Raw genomic sequence first — 25,584 nt, 5'->3', positions numbered from 1 at the left:
ATTTGGCAAATGGAACATGGTTAGCTACAGCGCAAATATATGTTGGAAAAAGTTCAGAACGTTGAAGTGCAGCAGCCCGAAACTTTGGAGTTGAGCAATTAGAGAATCATTTGAAGACATATTTAGAGGTCTTCAAACGAAGACCTCTTAAGCGAACTTGGGCCGTTCCACCTGACCTTGTTATTTCATAACTGATGTGTTAGAAAATGGAATGCAGATTTTCTTTACACGGCCAAAACATAACGTGTTATCAAATAATACCTGCCATATTCATATTGTACGTTTACAGACCGGGGTTGCCCCGTCTGTGGAGGGCGAAGATACGAGCAGCCTTGAAGCCCACCAACAGTGGCTGTGTGCTGAGAGCGAAAGCTGGTGCCTGACGAAGGCCAGATTGATCTTCGAATGGATGCGACTGCCTGCAAACGGCTACATGCGTTAACATTGATGGGCATATAGACTGCACAGAATGCTTATCCCCACCTGATGGATGCTAGGAGGGTATGCATTCCATATTTTTTTACTGATCTCTACGACAATTGCTAAATTGCGCTTCCTTGCTCCGTGATTGCGGCTACCGGACAGCCATCTTGGGACACGGAAAATTAACCTTTTGGAGCGTTGCAGAGGCTGGCCGGCAGCGTGCTGGAGACATGTTTTCTGCTCGTTGGTCGTCATTGGGCGCGTTAAAGGGGCCCTGCAATAACTTTTTGACTAGTTTTTAATTTGGACCGAACCTGAGCGCACTGAACGTAGTGACTTAAAGAAACTTTTCTTTTCTCAAATTTCGCTTTATTTTAAAAGTTATAGGCAAATTGGAATTGCAAACACAAGCAAAGAATAACCTCCTTCATGACGTCGTAGTTCCTGGCTTGAGCGGCCGTGAAGTAGTGAGCTCATCGAGCGCTCACGGCTGCCGCAATTAGTGTCGACGGCTCGAGAGGGCGCCACTAAAGCACGTGTTGACTAGGCTGTATGAAGCGGGCGGCCAGGGTGGCTCGCATTGCATTTTCCGCGCGATTAAAGACTAATTCATCATAACACTTCATTGGCCACATGCGGCATCAAACACAGGGTAAAGATCAGTTCAGAACAGGAGCGACTTCGCGCTGCCATACCGCCAAATGGCCAAAGCGCCAGCCAAGCCCGCGCCGAAAGCCTTCGGAATGCTCGGAACTGGTCGGAATCTCGAGCCGGCATACGACCGCAGCGCCGCCGCGTACATCCGGGACCTTTCTATGCCCGGTGTTCGTCGGAGCCTCATCCCACTAGGCCTTTCTAGTACGCGCCACCTTTTCCGCCGCTTGGTGGCGGGTTTGTCGAGGGGTCTTTTCTTGTTTCCTTACTTTATGAACTGCATTCGTTTCTTTTCTGATCTAAAATACTGAACAAAAACTACTTTCATACATAATTGAAACGGTTCGTGACACTTATATTTTGTATCTCGACTAGAAAAAAAGCTTTTAGCGGCTCTGACCAGTAGTAAGCCCAGGACCGAAGACGTCACATATTGCGCGCTTTCGACAACGCGGGTCGCCCTCGTAGGTGGAGGAGGTTTCCGCGTCGTCCAATTAAAATATGACTCTGATATTTAGTTATTCTCTCCGTGCCCGCTGGCTTGCCCGAACCCCAAAAGGCGTGGAAACCACAAAAGAGGTAGACGCTTAAATATGATTGCAAGGCCCTTTTAAGTCTACCCTCCTTTACTCCTACTACGACACTCCGAGTTTGATACTCCAGGCACAGCAACTAAACGGCGCATGTCGTACAGGAGCGCGACACACCGAATCTATCGACGAGAAGCACAACCTCCTTCCAACCGCACGGTTATGACGAACCTGGCATCCCGTGGATATGGGTGGGAGAAGCTAAAATTATTTCGGTGCTAAATTAATAAAAGCCAGTGTAGAGCGGCAGGGTACAAAGTAAGAGACGGCGACGTTATGGAGTTTCTACGAACGTTTAAATATTCCTGAGAGGTTTGGAGAGTCGCTTCGAGCACATACGGGGAAAGGTACCTTGGCCGATCTGTTTATTGACCTTGCAAGCTGTTCATATTTAAATTAAAGACAACATTCTTGAACCCGCTTATCGACGCACGAAACCCTCAAACTTGGGAGATATTTCATGGTTCTGTATTGCAGCGAGACGGAATTAAACGGAAGCTGTTGATGTGCTATGCCGCTACCGGAACATGGTCGATCAGTAGATAGCACGTCAATTCGTTTCAGGCGAGACATGAACATGATGTTTCGGCTTTCCATTCGAAGTATCGCGATTCTCTGGGCAAAGCATCCTAGAAGGGGCAGCGGTCCGACTGTCTTTTCATCTCAACAGCTTTTCTGTCGCTGTGCTATCGGCACGCTACCGTTTGATGGATGAATTCGTTTTCAGGCGAGATGCACGATCAAACTTTTTAGGAATGCTAATTGCTGTCTTGGCTTTCAAATCAAAAGGTTTTAACCTGCTGGATTAAGCACAAATTGATTGAAAAGGAGCAGCTGTACGGCTACGCCTTTCGTTTCAACAATCTCAACAATAGCACAGCCATCTTGTTTGTGGACGTGACATCACGGAGCGCAAAGAAGTCACTTGTGCTCCAAAAAATGCTCGGTGCACGGAGAGCGCGCTTGAGTGTCAGTCGCCGGCGGCACTCCTGTCTGTTTAGTGAAAGGAGTGCCAAACGCTCGCAATGTGTAAACAATGGGAATTTCCTTTGAAAACATGAAATTTTTTGCAAAAGTGCAGCACCACAGGAAAAAGGCACAACTTGTCGAACACAAGTCTCGCTGGTCTTGCGGCGTGATCAAAGCTTCATTGGCCTGCCAAACTGCTGCGTCTCTGTGCCTTTTCACGTTTGGATACTTATCAAGAATCGATGCCATGGCAGAGCTTTGAAGGTATGTCGCACGTAGACGTCTTCTCTATCACCCAGCTGTTCCAGCGAGTTGCTATCAATAGGAAACGAAATCGGTGGTTGCTATTATGTATTAACCATGGCTATGTTCCAAATCTACTGAAATGGATCACATGACAGCACAAATAGAGCAATGCTTTGGAGGAAGTTAGGTTTTCGAAGGCAAAAGTATAACGCAGCGAGATCGAAAGTTTTTCAAACGCGGCCCGTCCATATGGTTGTGTGCAATCTGTCGCCATCGCCATAGCCTCCTCCCCCTCTTTGTCGCCAGTGGATCATGCCCGTTTCTGGACTGCAAGTGCCGCAAGTTACAAATACAGTCTTAAGAGTAAAGTAAAATGGTGCTCCAGAGGCACATGCATCTTCATGTACGTTGCACTCACGAAACAAACCCACACGGCGTTAATTCTTGATCGGTATTCAAGCGTGCGAAGACAGAGATGCTTCACTTTGGCATGCCAAGGAAGCTTTGATCATGCCGCCAGAACGGCGAGACTTGCGTTAGACGAGTTGCTCCTTTTTCTTCCGGTGCTGAGCTTTCGTAAAAATTTCCACGTGTTCTCAAACGCAATTCTCACCGTTCGGGGTTTTAACAAACTTCTTCGGTAAATGACAACGAATAAGCAGAAAACATGTCTTCAGCTCGCTGCCGCCCAGCCCCCTCAATGCTCGAAAAGGTTGACTGATAATCTGTGTCCCAAGGTGGCCATCTGGTGGCCGCACCTGAGCTGCAACGACCAAGCGGAGGTGCGCGATACAGCAAATTGTAGTGGAGATCAATGGTTTTGCTCGCACGGCGTACGTTTAGTCTTCAGAGCAAACACAAGTGTCGCTGCGGTCGGCACGTCTTGATTGGGTGAGGTGTACCGTGACGTCTGGCGACGGATTCCGCTTCGCGCTCTGGCATCTGGCTCGCTTCCCTGCGCCCGTTTCCTCACGATTGGAGGTTTGTGATCATGCTGACCTACTGTTCAGCGCTGCAATGCAATTTCCAAAAAGAAGCCGGTATCATATTTTACCACCCGAAAACTTCGAGATTAAAGAAAGCATGGACAGTCAGACTTAGGATGGGTAAGGCACCGTCAACATCGGCCGTTGTGTGCTGTAAGTACTTTGAGAAGCGTGGCTTCGTTTACCCAGTATACAAGGCGCTGGGTGAGACTTATACTGACAGAATTTTCATAGCTTTTCCAACCGTGTTTGTCACGTGTACCTTTATAATTGGGTTATAAGTATGGAAAGCTATCAATGGAGGCAATTCCGTCGATGAACCCCCCCGCCCCCTCCACACGATATAGGGCGATTGTGCAAGCGGTTGTGAAAGCGGCGGTGCAAGTGTTTCAAGCGCTGAAATTCTGTTCTTTGCAGGATCATGAGTTAGGAGAACATCAGACCCCGCTTTGTGGGCATACAAATGGTACTTAAGTCAAAGGCCTCTGGGCACTTGTGACTTTCTCTCCATGGCCCAGAATATATTTAACATGTTGCTCGAGCAGAGTGCAGCTTTTTCGCTGAGACGTTTTTGTTTAGAAACAAAGATGAAAAAACCTCTTAATTTATTCAAATCATCAGCAGCATTGATTGTGTGAGATGTGAATATATTGAAATGCTCCTGCAAGTGTGGTGGCATTTCTTCCTTTTCATATACCAACTGTGATTCATGCGCTGTCTGCCCTGGAAACCATGCTCGGAATGTTGGTTGAAGTTTCGCCTGCAACTACAGACCATGCCTCAATAAGGCCGCGTAAAATAATTCACATTTCCTACGTAGAACGTACACACAAAAAAAAAGAAAACAGAAACTAGTATGCGACAGCTAACGATGTCTCGGCCTTTGCAGGGCGAGTGAGGGGATACATTTTTTCCTCAGCATGACGTCACCCCGGCTCGCCCAAGGGGTCGCAACCCAAACTTCTCGGTGCTAATACTCTCACCATACAATGCACCTGGTATTTGTTTGGCCCCTGGCCTTGAAATCATTCTCAGTTTGCCATTCCATCTCACCGGGAGCCCGATTTTGGTCATCGAGGTCTCAACCGGCTTGCACTGAAGAAGCTAATAGCGAGTTCGTTTCATGGCACTCGTGCCCACGCGTGTCCACTCGCAGTGTGGAGCGGGTTCGTTTCAGCCGGCACTCCACGAGTGGTTGCACTCTCCGAGTTTGTTTCATCGCTGACACCCCACGCGTGCATGCACTCGCTGCACCGAGAAAATCGAGAGTGCGCCAAAATGCAATCCCGTCATGCCTCGCTCCGGCGAGGCCGGCGAGGAGCAGGGGCAGACGACGAAAGTTCGCCTGCTACGATGTGTCGCGGAACTGAAAGGAAAAAAGGTAGATTTTCTCATAGAAATTGCGTCCTGCGGGCAACGGAATCAAACGCAAGCTTGAACTGTGAGCGTCTCATATTTCATGAAGGAGGCAGTTGACAAACTATGCTTTATTTGGAAGTTTTAAGTCGTTCTATTGCCGTAAAAACGCTGAAATATACCAGTGTGTAAAGAAATGCTCAGAACAAACGCATCACCGGCCCCCGAGATGTTTATCACCAACGTGTGCGGGTGAAAAATTTAGCATTTGTCGACAAAACACTCCCCCAGCAGAAACCTTTGACTGCCCAATAAGCATCAGAGAAAGCTAAACATAGTGATTTTACCCGAGGCTTGGGCAACATCGTCATGTTTAACATTTACCTACGTCAGCTAACTTGCCCCATTGTATTTTGTTCGAGAAAGCTCTCGTTCTCGACGCCCTCAACAATGCTAATATCTGATCCACCTGTAATGACGATCGAAATCGAAAGTCCCACGAAAAGTTTCGCTGGATATTCCAGCAGACTAGTTTTAAGCCGTACCCTTCCAGTGGTCCACGCATAATGCCATGCTCAAACGGATCAAGCTTCTGCTCGGAGTGCATCATCAGTTTTTTTCAGTGTAAACGGTTATGAGAATCGAAAGATCGCAACCAGCTGCTTTGTGGACAGCAGGTTACGGAAATTTACGCCGTCTGTAACTATATCCATGACAGACGATCTCAACAATGACCAAAATCGGGCCCCAAAAACATTTTCTTCTTTCTGTTTTGGCGCTAGTTCTCTGAGTCTGTGAAAGTGCCTATATATTTGCAAATATAGAGAGATCTAAAATAGGAAGATGAAGCTAATTTTTTAAATTATTTATTGTGGGCTGGAATTAGGAGAAGTATTCTTAGAAATTTGGTTCTGTCATGCTTCACTTCTGTGACAGTCATGCAAATGTGTATGCATGCTCTACTTTCAGTTCCGAAAAGATTAAAAGCGCCAGACAAAGATCGAGCTAATGAAGCTAATGCCGGAAGGAGTGGCAATTATCATCAGTCTTGCTTCCAGGAAGATTTTGAGATGCAACAAGGAGCTGCTGGAGCACATCACCGTGATCGCAGTGGAAGGTGCCAACTGCAAGCTCATGAAGCGTAAGCTCCAAGTATTGGATTTAATTGCTGAGTGCCTTTTCCATTGACAAGAAGGCCCCAACATTTTCTAAGAACTCCAGAAGGGTTTTGTTGTTGCATCTTTAGACTCGCAACTCATTCACTTTGCCAATTTCGTCTTTCTAGACTGGCTCAGCTGGCAAGCTGAGCAGTGAGTCTGAAACTGTACCATTGTTTCCGGTCAGACTGTCCATTGTTTATTGCTCTTCCCTTGGCTTTTATGCCACCATGCCCACTATATATATATATATATATATATACATACATACAGTGGGCATGGTGGCATAAAAGCCAAGGGCCGAAGGTGTATGTATAACGAAGTGAAAAACTCACGGTGAAAAACAACAAACAGCGGAAGTTTAATCGACAGTTTCGCCGAGAGACTCGGCTTCGTCAGGAGATGACATTCAAGTGAGGGGATATCGCAGCGGCAAAAAAGTTCAAAAAAAGAGAGAGAAAGGGGGGGGGCGGGTGTACGCGTTTCCAGATGACAAACAACTTGACCTGTATATATATAAGCGATGGAGCAAGAATCAACGGTACAGAACGAAAGAATTCGTTGGAAACTGCTTCACTATATGCCACTATATACAGGGTGAATTTTTTTTTTAATTCGAACAGATTTATATATGTATATACATACATGATTGCAGTGCCGTAGCCCGAAATATTTTTCAGTGGGGGGCGGGTGAGGGTTGAGGGCGTTGGGATGATCATGTCTTGGGTGCGGAGGGGGGAGGGGGTGTCAAAACGCGTGCGTTAAATACAGCGTAGGCTGTATTTCAGGGGACGGCGAGGGAAAGCTAAAACTCCAAGAGCCCCCCCCCCCCCCCCTCCCCTGGCTACGCCAATGATTCACTTTGTCTCCTTAGTCGTTGCGGTAGCGCTTTGATGAGACCTGTTTTTCACACTTTTTTGTTGCTTCGCTGCAACTTGCTCTCTTACTCTAAAACGCTTACAATCCAACAGGAAAGCACTAAAACGAGTTTTAAGTGCGTTGAATATAACCTTTTCCATCTGCCTCATGTCCTGACCACAATGCACTTGAGTGTGGTGACGACCGGTTCCGTGCGCTGCGACAGGTTGTGTATGGCCATACTCTCGATTGGAGCTTGTACGTCGTGCCGCAGCCATGCTTAGCGACTGAGTCAGCGAGAAATGAGTGATGGGCTATAGGTGTCTATGCCACAGGGTTTCATTCGAAAAATGCTGGAAACACGACCCTGTTCTTACATAACAAACAATATGCTTCTTAGCGATGGAGCAAGAGTCAACGATACCGAACAAATAATTCGTTAGAAACTGATCCAACTGAACTACTATGTACCTGGCAATTTTTTTTTTTTAATTTGAACATATTTATTACAAAAATCCGTAAAAGATACACTAATACGGTTTGTGCAGGTTAGTTATACGGCCGGGAGGACATTAGGTGAATGGCTAATTTTTGCGATAAGTCGGCTGATTAAGTAAAATTAGTCAATTAACGTTTCACTTTGTGAAAATAGAGATATGATTCTAATCACGGATGGGCAAAACACATGCAAATCTGTATCCAAATACAAATACAAAATACTTCGTCAAAAATGTATTTAATTACAAATTTAATTACATTTACAAAAAGTATTTAAGTACAAGATACAGATACAACCAAATGTATTTGGTCTCCTCCAAATACTTTTCCAAATACATTCCTCAAAATTTGCGTCAGCGACTTCAGGGCACCTGCAACAGGTTTCTGGGTATCTAATTTGAATTTTGCATCGCACACTCGGCAGTTAGTGTGCGAGGCTCTCCTCTAGTAACGTAATAGAAATATAATCACAAAAAAAATGTAATCAGCTTGGACGTAATGGGTGAAAAAAGTACAGAGCTTCAAGCAGTTTTTTTGTCGATTACATTTTGGTATAGACCAACAAAGAACCGAGACGACCAAGATGCGCAGCCCTAGCTAGAGAACTTTTTTATTGTTGCAACTCGCACCAATTACGAAAATCTGGACAACCCGCGCATTTTGAAAGTTTCAGGCAAACATATTAATGGAAATCAGGCTGGAAAGCACCACAAGTTGTCACAGGCACTTATTTAGGCAGACTGCCTGTGAACGTCGATTTTGTCACTATTCTTGCCCTGGACTGGCACCGTAATCACAAAGTCACTATACGCTTGTGCTTCATTGAGAGACACTGCATTCGGTGCAGAACGTAGTTTTCTTCCTCCTCTGGACAGTGACAATAAATTTGAGGGATGTATTTTCGCCCACAAAATTGTATTTAATTAGAATTGTATTTGAAATACCCATGTTTTAGTATTTAAATACACACGTCAAATACATTACCCGATTTGTATTTAAATACAAATGAAAAATAGACAAAATATATGAAATACTGCCCATCCCTGGTTCTAATTAAAACCTTAAGGACCGTAATCGAAAATCACTAAGTGAAGTCTTTTTAGCACGATTTGAATCTCGTGAGAAAGTCGGGGGCGCACCAAAGCTACGGCTCGTGAAGCAGGCGCAAAAGTAGCAGTGGCGGAACGCGGTAATTATCTAATCATCCGGATTCCGCCGCTGCTAGTTTTGCGCCTGCTTCACAAGTTGTAACAGTGGCGCTCCCCCGAATTTCTCCCTACTTTAAGTCGTTCTAAAAAAAGTTGATTTTGTGGTTTTCGATAAGTTTCAAAGTTAATTTTCAAATCTGAACCATATGTCTACTTTCACTACTTAAAACCTTAAATAACGAATTATAATTATTAGCCTACTTATGACAGAGATTAGCCAGTCAGATATTGTCCCCTTGGCCGTATACTCACCTGCACAAACAATATTAGTGCATGTTTTACAAATTTGTTATAATAAAACTGTTCGAATAAAAAAATATCGCCGTGTATACAAGAACTAGGGAGGAACGAGTAATAAATTTGGAAGGCTTCTAAAGAGTAAATTGTGTTCAAAATATCCGGGGGTGTGTTACAATTAAATAAACACATAAAAACAACAAAATACAAATACATGTTCCTGAATGGACTTGAACACAGCACTTCGCGCACCTCGTCCCGAGAGACCGACGCTCCAGTCCAATCTGCCATCATGAAGACCAAGAAGTTTATTGCAACAGGTGATTGCAAACGTCGCTTTATATTACAAATGCACTGCAGGCATTTTGAATGGCGTATTAAAAAGTGGGCATTTGAAGGAGCAGATTACACATGCCGAGCCACTCGAGTTTTGACTCCTGTGCAGAAAAAATATTTTCTACTTGCGTAAGTAAAATAAAAAAAAAACGCAATTCTCTCCAATTTGCGCCGGCATGCCTCACTGCCAAGCGTGCTCGCCATACTCTCCGAAGTTCCTAAACAAGAGACATGTCTTATGGGACATAGTCATCTCTGGTCACGCTCATGAAACAAATTCCAGCGCGACATATCTTCTATTGCTTTCTCAATGAGCCCTGGAGAACGTGTAAAAAATACAGCGTCCTATTGAATATTAAAACATGTATAATGGATTTTGGTTGTTTGCAAAAAAATACTCAGTCGCCCATGGCACACCTACGTCTCCTCCTCCAAATCACATCTTGTCAGGCAATGTATTTGCGTGAAATTTGAAGGCAACATTTCTTTACTGAGGAGGGAATGCACATACAAATAACTTGCTTCAGCACATCGTCACCAGCCTGACAAACGACTCTCAGATACAGGGGCGTTTGCAAAATACTCATCAACAAACATAGACGAAGGTTCGTTTTATTAGCCCTAGAGAGCTATTCTAAAAAAGCGGCCAGACAAAAACTCAGTGCATCCAAAACATCGTCTTGAGAACGAAAGATATTTCCTCACTGGTCGCCTCACGAGGACAACAGGGACGGCAAGTGAGATGACAGCCTTGACTGAATCAACACGCGCAAGAAAGGGTGTCTTTTATCGCGCAGAAGCACGAAACGTGACACCAGTTGACTCACAAGCAAATCTGTCAACCGCGCATTTCCGATACGCACACGATAAAAGATATTATCTAGCAACCTCGGCTTGACATTCGATCTCCAGATAAAGGTAGCAAACACTGGGTGAAACTTTTGTACGTTCATACGGGCGCAGTGTATTGCATGCTGAACGTACCACACTTTCGTAGAGAGAAACAAATTGAATACCGTCACTCAGGCGAATTTAGACTAATCACGCCTATTCTAAAGGAAATAGCTCCTGTCCAGGCCGGTGGTGACTCCCGACCAACAAGAGGTGTTAGCTCAGTAACTGTCAACCGGCACGCCAAGTTACCTGCGAGGCAGGCACTCCCAGGACACGTTTTCGAACAGTGAAGGCGTTGTGGTCTACGCTCAACGCCAAAGCCTGCGGCCCTTGCTCGAGTGTATGGCGGCCCGGTCGCCTCAGAAGAGTGTTTGGCAAACGTAATCAAAGCACTGACACTTCGCTTATGGTTTAAAATATGGAAAGTGCAATATTTTTAGCGTAACTAATAACCTTGATGTCTTTATTTTTCCACCGAAAGCTTCCACATTTTCCTTTTGAAGATTCTTAAACATAAAACTCTAAGTATAAATTCAAAAATAAGAGTAACATAAGCCATCCTTGTTTTAGAATGATCGAACATGAATCAGCTGTGTCCACTTCTTGCTCACGGTAAGCTTCGAAGTGGAGCTCTAAACGGCAATGTCGACTTCCTTCAAAATGGCATAGCCAACACTGAAACGCTTTAAAACATTGACACGAACGTCCTGCCTAAGAAGTTAAGATGTCTTGTATAAATCCAATTGCAAAATAGCCAGATGGCCCACGCCACCGTCGCAGGTTTCGAAGACTTTAAAGGCAGCATGTATATTGGTTGTAATTGATCTGTCTTGGATTTCTTACGTTCATGGGCTTCAATAAGCTGACAGTCCATACTCTGAAATCGCCGTGCTATAATTTTCGTAAATATTTGAAGGTCAGACTCTTTTTTTGCACGTCGTTTTTCAATCGCATCGGTACTCGACTCAACCGATCGAAGATGCAAAACGCTTTACAAGAAATTTCTCGTAACAGTAACGGTATTACTGTAGCAGTCTTTAAACTTCACAATCTTGATTTTGTAGCAGACAAGACATTTGCAGACTTGTTCAGTCTCAGCTGTGTCGTTCTGGATGTTATGATTTCACTCACCTTACAGTCTCCACAAGGCGTGCCGTCTGGCATGAAACGCGTAGTCCTGGTAATTTGACCTTTATCATTTGTACTTTCACATGTATATGAGCATGAAGAAAAATCAGCTAACTGAAAGAGGAAAGTTTCACATTATCTTTATAAAACACTATATTACATCTAAACGGAACCACTCGGCCAACAATTCGAATTAATTGCACTTACGAGGCGTAGTTTGCAGAATGCAAATAATTATATATAGCGCTTTCCTAGGTAAATTTGAAGCAGCACTGCATACTCATGTAACGAAGGTTCTACAACCAATTTGAACATTTTTTTATTGATGCGTTTCATTTTTGTAAGAATAAAAAACCTAGAATATGTTACTTTAGTTCTGAGATTAAATTCTTTACACAGAAGTGGCTCTGTCAAACAAAGTCACTAGAGTAAGGAAGAGACGCAGAATTTACATCTTAGCCACTTTTCAAGTGATTATGATGAAAAATAAATCGAGCCGGGTAGTGCACGTGAGTAATTGCTGTAAAACAAACTCTAAAAAAATGGCGTTAGAACGTACTTTTATCTTGAGTATTCGTCCGAGAAAAGCACTCCATACAGTCCAAGGTCTGTAATTTTCATTGTAGGGTGGCCGAGGTTTTTCTATTCTAGTCTTGGCATTTTGAGGGCGATACTGCAGTTCCCGTGTAGTTTGTATTGCTAGAGAGTTTCGCGACTGTACTATTCTCTTTCGGCTTTTTTATTTTAGTTTATGGTGTGGCGAAACCTGTATGGGGCGCTAAGATTTTCTAGCAGGTCTGGAAAGGCGCCATCAACAAATGTTCTACGTCTAATGGCAAAAAAAAAAAAAAATCATTTTAATGTTTTTTTTTTAATTTCACAAAAGTTAATAGTTTTGCGAAATAGTGTTCCTTATCAGCAGTAACAAATGCATAAATGAAATTAACGTTTACAGATGTTGTGTCTGTCCAGAATAAAAAGGAAGGAGAAAAAAGTAAACTTTCCGTGTCGACACTTTTCTGTATCAGCAACGAGGGCAAATGTAATATGTAGTACTACACATATCAAAACAAGTTCAGTGATGCGTTTTCTATACAGTGTGTTTACAATACTGAAAGCACCCATCGAGGCTTTAGCTCATTCTTGAGCCGATCCTTGGAGCAGAATTTGCCAATACCGTCATATCCATTTTACTGACATTCCACGTAACTCATGCTTTCAAGCCAGGTCAGCTGCTTACCCTGGTGCCAGCGCTAGAGCACACCCTTGTGATGTAATCTCCAAGTCCCGGACTGCATTTCTGTGCGTCATCTTTCGGTTTGTCGGCTGCTGAAATATATGCATTGCACAACTTGCACGAAAGGAATGGTATTAGATCAAAAATTAAAAGACACTTTAGAGCTCAGTAGTCTATTACCTAAAGGCTTCAATAGAGGTTGTTGTATACAACAACCTCTATTGTCCGTCCATATTTCTGGCCTTCTCCGTCACCTTTCCTTTTTTTGGAGGGGGGAGGGGGGGGGGGGGCAGGGAGAAAGAAGGAGGCGGGGGGATAGGTTTTTCTTCTGTGAGGAATACCCCAGGTAGAACGCAAAGAAAAAGCCTATCGTGACGCAAGCTTGATAATCCTGATGGCCTAGTTTGTGCCTAATGCTGTTCTGGTGCAAAGCGTGAATCAGTTTCAGCTTTTGTTTGCGTTTTTATGGTATTTTTCTGGCTCGCCGGAGAAAACCAACTCGTATACTTGCGGAGAGCGGGTTTTCGGGACTCTCCACACGTTCTCCTTTTATTTGAGGTTGCTTTGTAAGAGAGGAATCTCACTCCTTAAGATTAATGCTTTCACTCACTCAGGTTTTCCACATAATTGCCTAAGTGCCAGAAGATTAAAGTGGGGCATTCTCTCGAACCCGATATAAAAGGACGCCGCCACTAGTGCTTAAGTGTGCTTCTTGGACGACGTCAGCCAACGACAGCCGCATGCCGAAATCTTCAGTGCTCCACTAATTGTCTCGCCTATGCAACATTTAATGTTGTTCTATATTTTGGAAACCCTGTCTCCGGGTCGTTTCTTTAGGTCTTTATGCAACGAGGCAACATCCTTAAAAACTGCGCAATTTTTAGGCCCTAAAAACTAATTTTTCTAGTTGTTTTTTTAGTCTTCACTATTAAAACAAAAAATGCGGCAAAGCAAGAACTCTTCTAATTATGACTAAAGACCCCACAAACAAAGGCCATCAAAGCAAATGATGACGCGAGTTAAACGATGCAGCCTCTTGCGTACTTCGTATTTTATTTACTATTTTTAAAGTAACCACCCTCCGCCTCTACTAATCCTAATATTTTGTCCATTCACCTATCGGTCCGTTCGCTTGCCCAAGCATTTGCCGCTGAATCTGGATGGGAAAACGTCATTAGGTGACGGTCACGTGACCTAAACACAAATTCAGTTTTCTTGCTAAATCTGCCGGAAAAATGGAAGGCATCTGATAAATACATTAATTTTGTTTCCCCTCTAAATCTAGTGGGTTAATTAATGTCGCGTGTCCCATACACCTAGTCAGTTTCACCAAAAAATTTAGCTGAAAATTCGGCGCGTCGTGTGATTTATACACAACTTCAGTTTCCGCTAAGTTTAGCTGCAGAATTCATATATGGTGAATAACACACATCACCTCTCGTCACACCACAGAGTTTACACCTCCTCTCCCCTGCACCCTCCAGCTTTCCTTCCTTCTCTCCCTCCTCTCTCGTGCTGTAGCCCTACCTTCCTCCCCTTCTCTCCTCCTTCCCTCCCCATCTCTCTTCCTCTCCCCGCCTTTCCCTCTCCCCATCTCTTTCTACTCACTTCCCATCTACCTCCTCTTTTATCTCTGCCCCTGCTCTCTCTCTTTTTCTTCCTATTCATTTATCCCTCCTCCTCAGCGCCGACACTTTCCTCCCTACCCTCCCTCCTATTTCTTCTCCCAAACTCTATCTCCTTCATGCACCCTCTCCCTCACTCCACCTTGTTCCACACTTTCTCTCCCCTCCTCTTCTCACTACTACCTTACGCCCTTTACTCCATCCTCCTGCACCTTCCCTTTTTCCTCTTCGTTGCCCTTCCCCTATATCTCTCCTCTTTCCACACCTACTCCCCCTTCTCTTTTTTTACGCCCCTTCTAAACCCCTCTCATTTCCTCCCTCCTCATTGTCACTCCCAGCCCACGAAACTCCCGTTCCCTTTCTTTCCCTCTCTCAGTTTTCCCTTCCCCCTTCCGTGCCTTTTCATGGTGCAACCAACACGACCAAGCCCCATCTCATCAAAAGCATCAAGTGCTGTTGCATTACATTGTAGGAGAAGGTATGTCAAGCCAGGTGATTTCAAAAAGTGTTTCTTCAGTCTCTGAAGCGACTGTATACATTATTTTTTAGTTAACGGGTAACGATCCCTTCTTTAATACTGTTTTTATATACTGTAGGATTTTAGAGATAAAAGGTATCGGTAAATTTCCTTGTTGAAGCCAATATTGATCAAGCGAATCCTTACTCGATTAAAGTTCATGCGACATCCATACTGACAGTTCGTTTGAAAGATATCTTATGTATATACAAGTGTTACTAAAATGGATGTCAAAGAACAGTTTTATTTACTTCAGCCCAAAACTCGTCCATTTACAAGTAATCTTGCAATGCTGACCATAACTATTCAAGCCTACAACTCATCTTCCCTATACAAAATTGCGAGGTGGTACCAAATAGAACCAGTTCAGACAATCAACAATTAAAATGCATCCTTCTGTTTTTCTTGGCAATTTTATTTCTATCAAGATTAAACTTCAATATGCCACAGAAATAACTACACAATGGGTGTTCAGAGTGTTAATATATTCGTAAATAAATACAACAAACCAATATTTTTTTTCTTAACCACTAGCACTTGCCTTTTTGCAGTTGTAGGGTACCGGAAACCCATTATGCTATTTTATAGTTTTTCCCGTTTTCTATTCTGCGGTGATTACGTTAAAAACTTATCTTTATACCTTTTTGTTTTATCTTGTGATACTGGTTTGACGTGCATGTTTAAATTGATGTAAATGTAATTCTACGACTGCTTAAAAGTTTCTAATCGTCCTGTAGGTTGAAATCAACAAATGTGTAGTTAGGTCGCTTACAGAACTTTAAAATGTCTGAGGCCTCAGAAACCGTAGCCTATAGAATAATTAGTTTACCAGTGAGCTTTAAATTCATCGACAAACAAATGCGCCATGTAATGAAAGAGAAAATAAAAAATGTCGAACTATTCTTGAGCCATTGGGTTTGTCTTCGCTTTCTCTTCGCCGTCTTCTTTATATTTCTGAAAGTTTTTTTTTTTTTTGAGAAAGCTTGTTTAATTGTCTTTTGTTTTTATCGGATACGGAAAGATTTATATGCAAAACTGCTTGTGAAATAAAAAGGTCGGTATAATAATTCTCGCCTTACGTACATTTTTTAATAATATCGGACATTCACTACTTCACTCCTCAATGAGACTTTTCATTTTATGAGTTGTCATTTCTGTTTAAAAACAACTACAACTTTTTTTTATAACTTTATAATCTTTCTGGAAGTATCCGAATGTCGATTGCTGCAATAAAAAACAATTGTGCAATACGTTACCACATGCTAATCTCTGATCTTCCGCATTCTTGTTTGCGCTACTTCATTGACTCAACAAACTACTGTGACTCGGCACGTTAGCTTACTGACTTCGACCTTCAAACTGGGAAATATTTTGTTACAAACAATCAAAACTTACTTATTTAATGTGTGAAATTTAACTTCATATTTTTTTGAGTTCCTGATGGTAGGAACATACAGTTCTTACAACAAACGCTAGAGGCTCAGGTGGTGCAATTGTGCTGTTGCATTTTGAAGTGCAAGCAGCAAACAGTCGATATTTGACTTCCGGAAATGCATTTTTATGGGAAAACACAAATGCGTTTTCTCTTCGCGCTCAATTATAAAAGCAAATTTTGCTGTATGTTGTGACGGAATAATTAGTTTGGAACGTTTTACAATCAGATGTACAAAAATATGTGTCAGGGTGTTTTTCTTTTGAATTTATGGCGTTGAACACTGCGCCAAAATAGCCCAATGAACATGTATAATACGTGTTGAAGTTGCAGACTGCTCTTATAGGGCACGCATTTACGCGTATAATCAATGCTACGAAGCAGATAGAGTGAATCAGATGCTAATATATGCCTCATCACACTGTCAAAACCGACACCAAGAACGAAGCAATGAGTTATTGAACGAAGATCACGCGCTAGATTAGTAACAAACTGCGTTTCCGTCATCTGAATGTTATTGAAGCTTGAATAAACCCTACGCACTTTCTATTTGTTCTTTTAGAGCGCAGCCCTTAGGTGCCCGTCTGCGGGTTGAGCGGCGTCGCCCTCGGCGTAACCGCGCGTTGCATTATGGGACGTGTGATGCCACACACGACGTCACGAGGGTTACCCTCGTGAGGGTTACCCCTTAGGGTAACCCCCGTGAGGGTTACCGCCGTGGTTAACCCCTGTGAGGTTTACCGTCACGGGGGTAATGCTAACGGCGGTTACCATTACGATGGCAACCCTTATGAGGGTGACTAGTACAACCCTCACCCCCTGAGGGCATCCCTCATGAGGGTAACACCAGGAAGGTTACCCTCGTAAGGGTAACCCCGGTCAGGGTCACGAGGGTAACGTCGAAACGTTACCGTCGTGACGCCACGTGTGCCATCATTATGTGTGAAGTCATGTAACGTCCATGCATTTAAAATTGCCAATATCTCCGCTAAATTTAGCGGGGAAGGATTAGGCGCACACCCTTCTCTTCTTACCCTCCCATCCTCCTCTTGAAGGGCTGCGTAAAAATCGTTTATGTTTTTTGCTTGAAGTGATAGCTTGAATTGACATATCACACTGTACAGCATAGACCTGAGTCCCAATTTTCGCTAACTTAAACATCGATCGGTAATAAAAACAAACAAAAAAAAAACGAAGTAAATTACACTTTTATAATATGAATGAAGCTACATAGTACCCGTTACAAGTAAAGAAACTACGCTGATTTTTATTATTCCCTGGCGAGGAAAAAAATAACACGTACGTTTTCTCATAGGAACAAACAGGAAGACTAGAAAAGTAGGCTGTTTGCTGTCTGTTCCAGTCTGCAACCTGAAGTCCTGTAGACACTCTCTTCTCTCTCCATCTCCCTTCCATTCTCCCCTCCCATTCTCACCATACCTCCTCCCCCGTAGTGTCTCCTTTCCATCTACTTCCCTTAAAGCACCACCCCTACCTTTTCCATCCCTCCTAGCTCCTGCCTCCAATACCCTATCACTCCCTCCTCACTCCTCCATTTCCTCCTTCTCTCCATCTGCTCTATCATCCTATGACGCCGTTATCGATTTTTTTTTCTTTCTCCCCCCATGTCACCTGACACCAATTTCAGTTTCTACACCAAATCTAAAAGGGAAATTCACGTCTCGTGACACAACAAATACGGATTTTTTTTTCTCCTTGTCCTCCGCCTTCCGCTCTCTCCCTATTATTTCCTCCCCATTCCTTCCCCTCCTACAGGGCCTTCTGCTCCCCTCCTCTCCCTATGACTCCGTTTTCCGTCCTCCTCCCTGTTCACAAGACACGCCTATGCAGTTGGTGTGTGCCAGCGGAGCCCTGGCACTCGTGTTCTCAGTGAATTGACCCACGTTAATATCTTATGGCGGAAAACAACAAGGAAGGAAGAACGATTAAGACGGGAAAGAGCGATGTCTGATAACTGACGTGCATTACTTCTGAAAGAGAAGGAGAATAAAGATGTTCAGGGTGCTATCAAAATGCAATTGAACAAGAAAAGATTCTTCGGAAACGTACATTACACGTAATGTAAATACCATTTACATCATTTAAGGGAACTTACTGAGGGTACAAAGTTTTTAGTAAGGCATGACCAAAATTAAATAAATAATAAAAACAGCATTTTTGGAAAAAAAAGGCACGAAAGCACAAAAACAAAGATGATGATAAAAATAATATACATATATATATATAAATATATAACGGGCATGGTGGCGGGAGGCCGAAGGCGAGGGTATAAAACTGAGAACAAAAAAAACCCTTAGTGAAAACAGCAACAACGGACGATTTAATCTTCGACGTTTCGGCCGGAGTCCGGCCTTCGTCAGGAAGTTCTTCCTGACGAAGGCCGGACTCCGGCCGAAACGTCGAAGATTAAATCGTCCGTTGTTGCTGTTTTCACTAAGGGTTTTTTTTGTTCTCAGTTTTATATATATATATATATATATATATATATATATATATATATATATATATATATATATATATATATATATATAAAATTTGGCAACAGTATGAACTAAAAGGTCATAGCATGACGGAGTTCATGATAGCATGACACTAGGGCAATTGGGTACTTTGTGTGTCATGGCAATATCCGGCGCGCCGACGCAGGCATCGCCACTGGACAAAATGATGTGTGCCTAGTACAGCTCGGGAGTCCTTTTGCCCCTTAAGTGTTTTAAGATTCTGCTGTTTTTAAGCCTTCCCGAGAACTTACAATTCCTTAGATGTATGGTTAGGTGGCCCACTGGCGACGACTTCAGGGACAGGGGCTGTTCGCTTAGGCGGTCATTGACATGTTACCAGCCGAACGCTGTCGCAAAAGTGGTTTCATATATGTACCCTACACTGGCCACCAGTAAAATGCCCTTGACAAAACTACAGTTTTTTAATGACCTTTCGTGCATCACCGTTCGTTTATAGTCGGTGAACAGTCAATAACTGTGTAGATCAATGGTTCTCAACCATTGATGATTCGCGGACCCTTTGTTGATCGGCGGAGATGATGGAGGACCCCGTTCGTGCTGAGGGCTAGGAACGTTATAGGTTATTATGATAATTATTTAATAAGTGGCTATAACTTAGGGCTGGTGTGAAGAAAACTTATTGATATATACACGAGAGAGCTCACCAAAAATTGGAACGCTTCTTCTCAATCGGATAAAAAAACACTTTTATTGCCGGGCTTCACTAACGAGGCAGAGCTTCGCGGACCCCTAGAATGCCTTCGCGGACCCCAGAGGGTCTGCGGACCCCCATTTGAGAACCCCTGGTAGATGCTTCCCCCTTAGCACGCGATCGTGGCCTTTCGCTGGGCTTTGGTTGCGCGTGTGACGAAGTGCTACTCCGATTTTGTGCCACGCACTCGATCGATGAAGATATCGTGAAGAATCCCGTCCAGGAGCCTTATATTGTGTAAACATGGAGTTCTGTGAAAAGCGAGCTTAAGAAAGCGCTGGTTATAGTTCAATATACTCAATAATGCCGTACACACGGCTATCCTCAGACTGCAGAGGCAACGTCTGTTCGAGCTGATAATTGCTTCACTCAACTGAGGAGTTAGAAAGTTTACGGCATTTCATTTCCTAAAAAAACTAGCCTGTTTTCTATCGTAGGAAGCACTAAATCAACGTGCTTGTAGAATACGGCATATCATGCGAATTTCCATGAAACCGCTGGCACGAGGTTTAGAAGCAAAAGCTACAAAATGCATTTCGTCTGAGAGCTTTTTTTCAGGTTTATCCCGACACGTAGGTGGCATAAAAAAATAAAAAAAAACACACCAAAGATATTTAAGACTGCTTACATGTAGGAATGCGAAGGCATTCCTACACGTCTTCCTTTTTGCACACGGCGCTCCTGCGGTGACATCCGGCTCCTCCACTACGCTAACGCGGTGGTCCCACCGGCTTCATGGCTTCCCTGATCAAGCATCTTCGTTGCTGTGCTTTTCTATTTTTTTTTTATTTCTGAGGTACGTCCGCTTTGACCTTGAGTGGCGCGTCCTTGATGTATTTTTACGCCCATCTTTCGGGCACAATGACGAAGCCGCCTCTTAGTGTTATGAGATATATAACGCTTTCGCCTTAATAACAATGGACCCGATATTTAAATAGAGATATTGAATATCCTTTTAAACAAAACTCCAACTTTACCTTCTTATTCCAATATTGTAACTTATCTGTACTTTTCTTCAAATTAAAAAAAAAATAGTCTTTATATTACGAAACTATGTGGCATTGCACATGGCCGTATCACAGACTCCACCAGAATTGAAACTTGAGAAAAATGTCTATGTATATTGGTTTCCTATTTTCAGAAAGTCATCTAAAAGAAGTCAAACAAATTCAACATGAACCCTTTTTTATACTTTTATATGATAGAAACTTCTACCAAAACGCAAAACCCGGTTAACGTGCCGAGGTAAAATGCATCCACTACGTAGAAATGAAGTCCCATTTTTCCTCTTACAAAATCGTTTGGACTTCAGAGAGGTACCCGTCTTTTTATAAATTGATGTTTTAGGAGGAAGAAACATTTATGAAACTTCTGGGTTGGCGCTAGTGCGTTAGATGGAAGGGAGTTACGAATAGCCCGTTACTTTTTGGTAACAGGCCACCAAACCTTTTTTATTTTTTTATGTTTAACAAGACTAACTAATAGCATAGTTGGGTTACTTATTTCGACGAACGTAGTTTCAAGATATTTCGAGGAACTTTACATGATTATTTTATATTTCGTTACTGTTATGTTATTGAAGGTATGCGTAGAACGCAAGAACTTGTAACTTGGCACCTAAAACCAAAAAATTAATTGAATGCTTGTTTTGTAATTTCTGAGGTGAAGATGTTTCTAGTTTAAATACGTTACTTGATACGTGTTCTTAAAACGTATAAAACATGCGTTTCATTTTTTTCCTTCGCGTTCAGGGCCCCAAGTAATGCCTTCTTGTACTCGTTTCACGTACGTTCAAAGTCAAGATCGTAAAAAGGATAAGGTAATTATGTTATATTTATGTATGCGCATTATGCACCTTGATATAAGGCGTTTTTGCACAGCTGTTACGCCAAAACAGTAAAAATGTTTGAGTCATAAATAAAATGTAACACGAATGTAACTTTATTTACTTTTTATTGGTAAAGGTAACCTGTTCCTAAAAAGTCATTTTATTACATCATTCCGATGACAACGACAAAGATACCTGATACTGGGCCGCCGCCTTTGCGCATGCATCGTAATGTTACCGTGTATCGTTATCAAGGATATCGAAGCTATCGAAACAATCTACTAAAACTTTTTATTAAGCAAGGTAACATAGGTAGGCAACACGTCCCATTTCTTTGCAGGTAGCGAGTAATCTATTTCTTTACTTCTTTCCAAAACGCGTACAACACTGTGAAGCACATTACATGCATTTCCTCGATCAACTCCCTTTTCTACTAGCATATATACCCCTTTACTAAAAGGAAGCTTACAACTATCTCCTTGCATTACGGAAGCCGTTTAGGCAAGTCAGGTGAATTAATCGTTGTACTACGTAATAGGAATAATAAACTTGTGATGTATAGAAAAAATACACAGGAATGAAGGTTCAGCATTGAGCAGGCTACTTACCATCTAAGTAACCTGACGCAGCGAGCAGTACGACCGAAAGGGGCAAGATCACCATCCTGATCATGTCTAATATTCAAGTATATCGAAGAGCTAAAGGTTAGTACCACCTGAAAAGCAAAACGTCTTATAGCCCTCTTCACAATTAAAGATGAAATGGCTAAACTTCGAGTGCTCATCACGAGCTATAGCGTTGTGCAAAAAGCTCGTAACACGGTTTTATGCTTTTCTTGTAAATATATTGAAGAGACTTCACAATATTTCATACACTATGCATTGGTGCCTCATCAGTCCTAAAAACAACGAACACAGTTATATATTGTTTAAGCATTCCAGTTTTTTTACATATTTTGCAATCTTCAAGCGTGAAGGGTGCAAAGTCTGGAAGTTTGCAGCGCTTCCTGGAAGTTGGGCTTTCCTCACGCTAAGCGATATGACCACGCCATTTATCCCATATTTACTATGTAGCGCAAAGACAACGCATTGACGAGACAGAGATTAGAAGAATGCTTTCCTATCTCAGCGCTACATTGTAAATATGCAAAATCAACTAGCCTAGCCTCTCCTTTTAATAAATGTATCCGAGTACCGAGCAGCCGAATAGCGCCAATATGAAAAGCATGTTTTATCCGAGTTCCACATGTATATCATCTGATACAGCCCGCATTCGCGTTGTCTTTCTACACGGCTTTTTTGGAAGGCGACTTTTAGAGAAGTGTATAATATCAGATGCACCCTTCATTTTAGTGTGAAAATGAAGACAGTGATTTTTAATTGAGAATAAACTCTACGTTATGGTATAATCGTGCTGCTGCCATCTAGAGGCTTTTGTTTCTTCTTGTAACTGATGCGCACTCAATCCATACCTTTGGTTTTTTTTTAAATTCTGTATTGTTTAAAGATTGTTCCTAATAACCTTTTTTTCAAAGTTTCTGTAATTTGTTTAAAAATACCTCTATACGATAATATTCAAATACATTATTGATGTTCAAAATATACAGTTTTGTTGATTTTAATTTATTAATACACAATTTTAGACGAAGGTGAGAGTTAGACCAGTTACTTCTGAGCTAGGCATTCATAAGGATCGGCGGACTTTGGAAGTGAGAGTGATATCCACGCCAAGCTAGATAATTAGCTACGTTTCGTTAATACACCTTTAATGTAGTATTTGTCTTATGTTGGAAGTGACTACTAACGACAATTACTATAATCGGCCACACGAAGCAAAACAGTTGCATAATATTTAATTGCGAAGCGTGCAGAAAGCGCAAGGCAAGCCCTGCCCAGATTGACGCCAAGAGTGGAGTAATCGTTTCTGTTACATCGTCACTTGGGTCGTCAGCACGCCTACCGATGACACGCTGCCGGTATAGCAACGACATAATTGAAACGACTGCGTCGCTCTTCCAAGCGTCATTGTGAGCAGAGATGCGAAAATTGATCAAATAATATGTAAAGGAACTTTTGAGATATATATTAACAAGCGTTCACGGTTTCAGACGATGTAAGTATTGAGCGCAAAAAGACCGCCGCAAGCACTGCCCAAAATGACGGTTGGGAGTGACGTCGTCGTTTTAATTATGCTGTCAATATCTCGGCAGCGTGTCATTGGTAGTTCAACGGAAGAAGCAAGTAACAACGCAACTGAAACAACTACTTCAACGCTAAAGAAATTTGAGAAAATGTAATTTCTCCGTTACATTTTCGCAAATTAATCGGTCTTACCTTTATTAGTAATTGCCTCACAACAGTAATTGCAACAAAACACCTAATACTAATAGTTAAAAAGTTTAAATACGGATTTAGGTAGTTTGTCATCTTGCCGTGACGATTATGCCATCCTTTGGTGTCAACCACATACATGGCAAAGGAGGCATTTGTCAAACTCTCACCTCTTCGAAAAAAAAACTTTGAATTAAAATTGCACCACCTGTATGCTCTAGAATGTTAATTATTTATTCATTTGGCGTGCTACTGTTGCGAGTAAAATGTTGTGGATAATGCGAAAATATTTATAAGTTGAGAATGATCCAACTACTCATCCAATGTGCATTTGCATTTTTCTTTCGGATAATCATCAGATCATAGCAAAGCCGTAATCTGTAATTCTTATTGGCCGAATAAAGATACTGTTAATGTAAAATTAAATAAAAAGTGATTTAAAACCCCACTTTTTTTAATATCGCTCCCGGCAAAGATTTTTGTTCTTGGCGCTCCAAGCCACTGCAGCATATGTAGCAGCTTTCACATAATTCTGTTCTTGTCAACACCGCAACATAACGAATACCAGAGTTGTCGTGTAGGAAATTTATGAGTTTTTAGATCCAAGTACACTTTTCTGAATGTATGCATATAATGCAGACAAATTAAGTAATAAATGGAGCGATTAGGCCTGAAAATCGTCGCGCCATCTAGTACTGTTCTTCGCCGACGTTTCTTGCGTTTTAAATATAAAGAAATGACTATTTGTTACAAGACTTATACAGCTTTGCCAAAGTGAACGTGCTGTTGAAAACTAACAATGGACACCACTGGCATGAAACATTTAGTCTGGAGCGAAAAGAAGACGAGGAGGACGGGGAATCGCCAGCGCGAGGGAACATACAGTCGGATAAATCGTTCAACACAAGCCGGTTGAGCTGTGATTGTTTCTCGACCTCAATGTCATCAACGAATATCTAGCGAATGAGCGCCTCAAATCGCAACAATTACTACGTGCAATTTGAATAGATCAAGTTGAACGTAGAGAGCGAGCTTACCAAATACTTCTCCACTTTCTGCAAGTTAAAGTACCACTCTACATTCTAAGGCGTGTGCAACTCTTCTTATAGCCAGCTTCAGCTCACGTCACCACCAATAATAAGCGCTATAAAAAAACCTAAAAAAGATTAAGAAAAATAAACACAAAAATATAGAGAGGGAACACTTGGCTTGCAAACCTGACGCTCATACAAAGTTTTTGAAAAACTAAAAAACAACAAAAACAAAAAAAACAGATGTTGAATCTGGATTTTTCTTCTTTTTTGTGCTTATTCTTGACTCGAAGGGTCTTCCAGACTGGTATATTCCACTCGGAGAACAAAGATTGCCAAGAAAGCAGTTTTTACACTTCATTCTTGTTCATAAACTGTTCAATTGAAAATTTGGCGATTCCATGCAAAACCCAGGTTCAGAAACGGCTCCGAGGTGTTTGGTTGTTAAGAGGGGTCGCTACTTTTTCTTTTAGTGACCATACTCGCCTCTCTTAATAAAAAAAAAATAGGTAAAACATGTCTTACAATGGTTAAACCATATTCCTTTTGCTTTCCTTTTATTTAAATCAAAAACACCTTATTGGCTAGAGGAAAAACCAAGATTCTCGTCTGCCAGAATCCTGGTACCTGGTTCAGCGCTCAGCAGAAACAAAATATAAGACAAACACTACTCCGAAAGTACTTTAGCATATCAACTCCGCAATGGACGCAGATGTGCGCAGACGAACGAATGGCGGACAAACTGCAGATCGATACATTCGTTTTATAATATTGAAAGTGCCCTGCGTTTCTTCTCTACGTCTTATAAGA

At 42.2% G+C, this 25,584-nt stretch overlaps 1 protein-coding gene across 1 annotated transcript in view; it reads right to left on the bottom strand.

Moving 5' to 3' along the window:
• Positions 1-22,085, bottom strand: part of LOC120846678 — a 41,684-nt gene extending 19,599 nt beyond the window's left edge. The window contains exons 1-3 of the mRNA XM_040218533.1: positions 22,022-22,085; positions 12,781-12,869; positions 11,544-11,654 (exon numbers count right to left, since the gene is read on the bottom strand). Coding sequence (XP_040074467.1) covers positions 11,544-11,654; positions 12,781-12,869; positions 22,022-22,085 — 264 coding nt within the window. The remainder of the gene's footprint in view (positions 1-11,543; positions 11,655-12,780; positions 12,870-22,021) is intronic.
• Between the last annotated feature and the right edge of the window lie 3,499 nt (positions 22,086-25,584).

The sequence above is a fragment of the Ixodes scapularis genome, unplaced genomic scaffold (genome assembly GCF_016920785.2).
Source record: "Ixodes scapularis isolate PalLabHiFi unplaced genomic scaffold, ASM1692078v2 PGA_scaffold8__174_contigs__length_109621045, whole genome shotgun sequence".
Lineage (NCBI taxonomy): Eukaryota > Metazoa > Arthropoda > Arachnida > Ixodida > Ixodidae > Ixodes > Ixodes scapularis.
The sequence above is the reverse complement of the archived record's forward strand: the minus strand, read 5'-3'. Positions and strand labels throughout refer to the sequence as shown.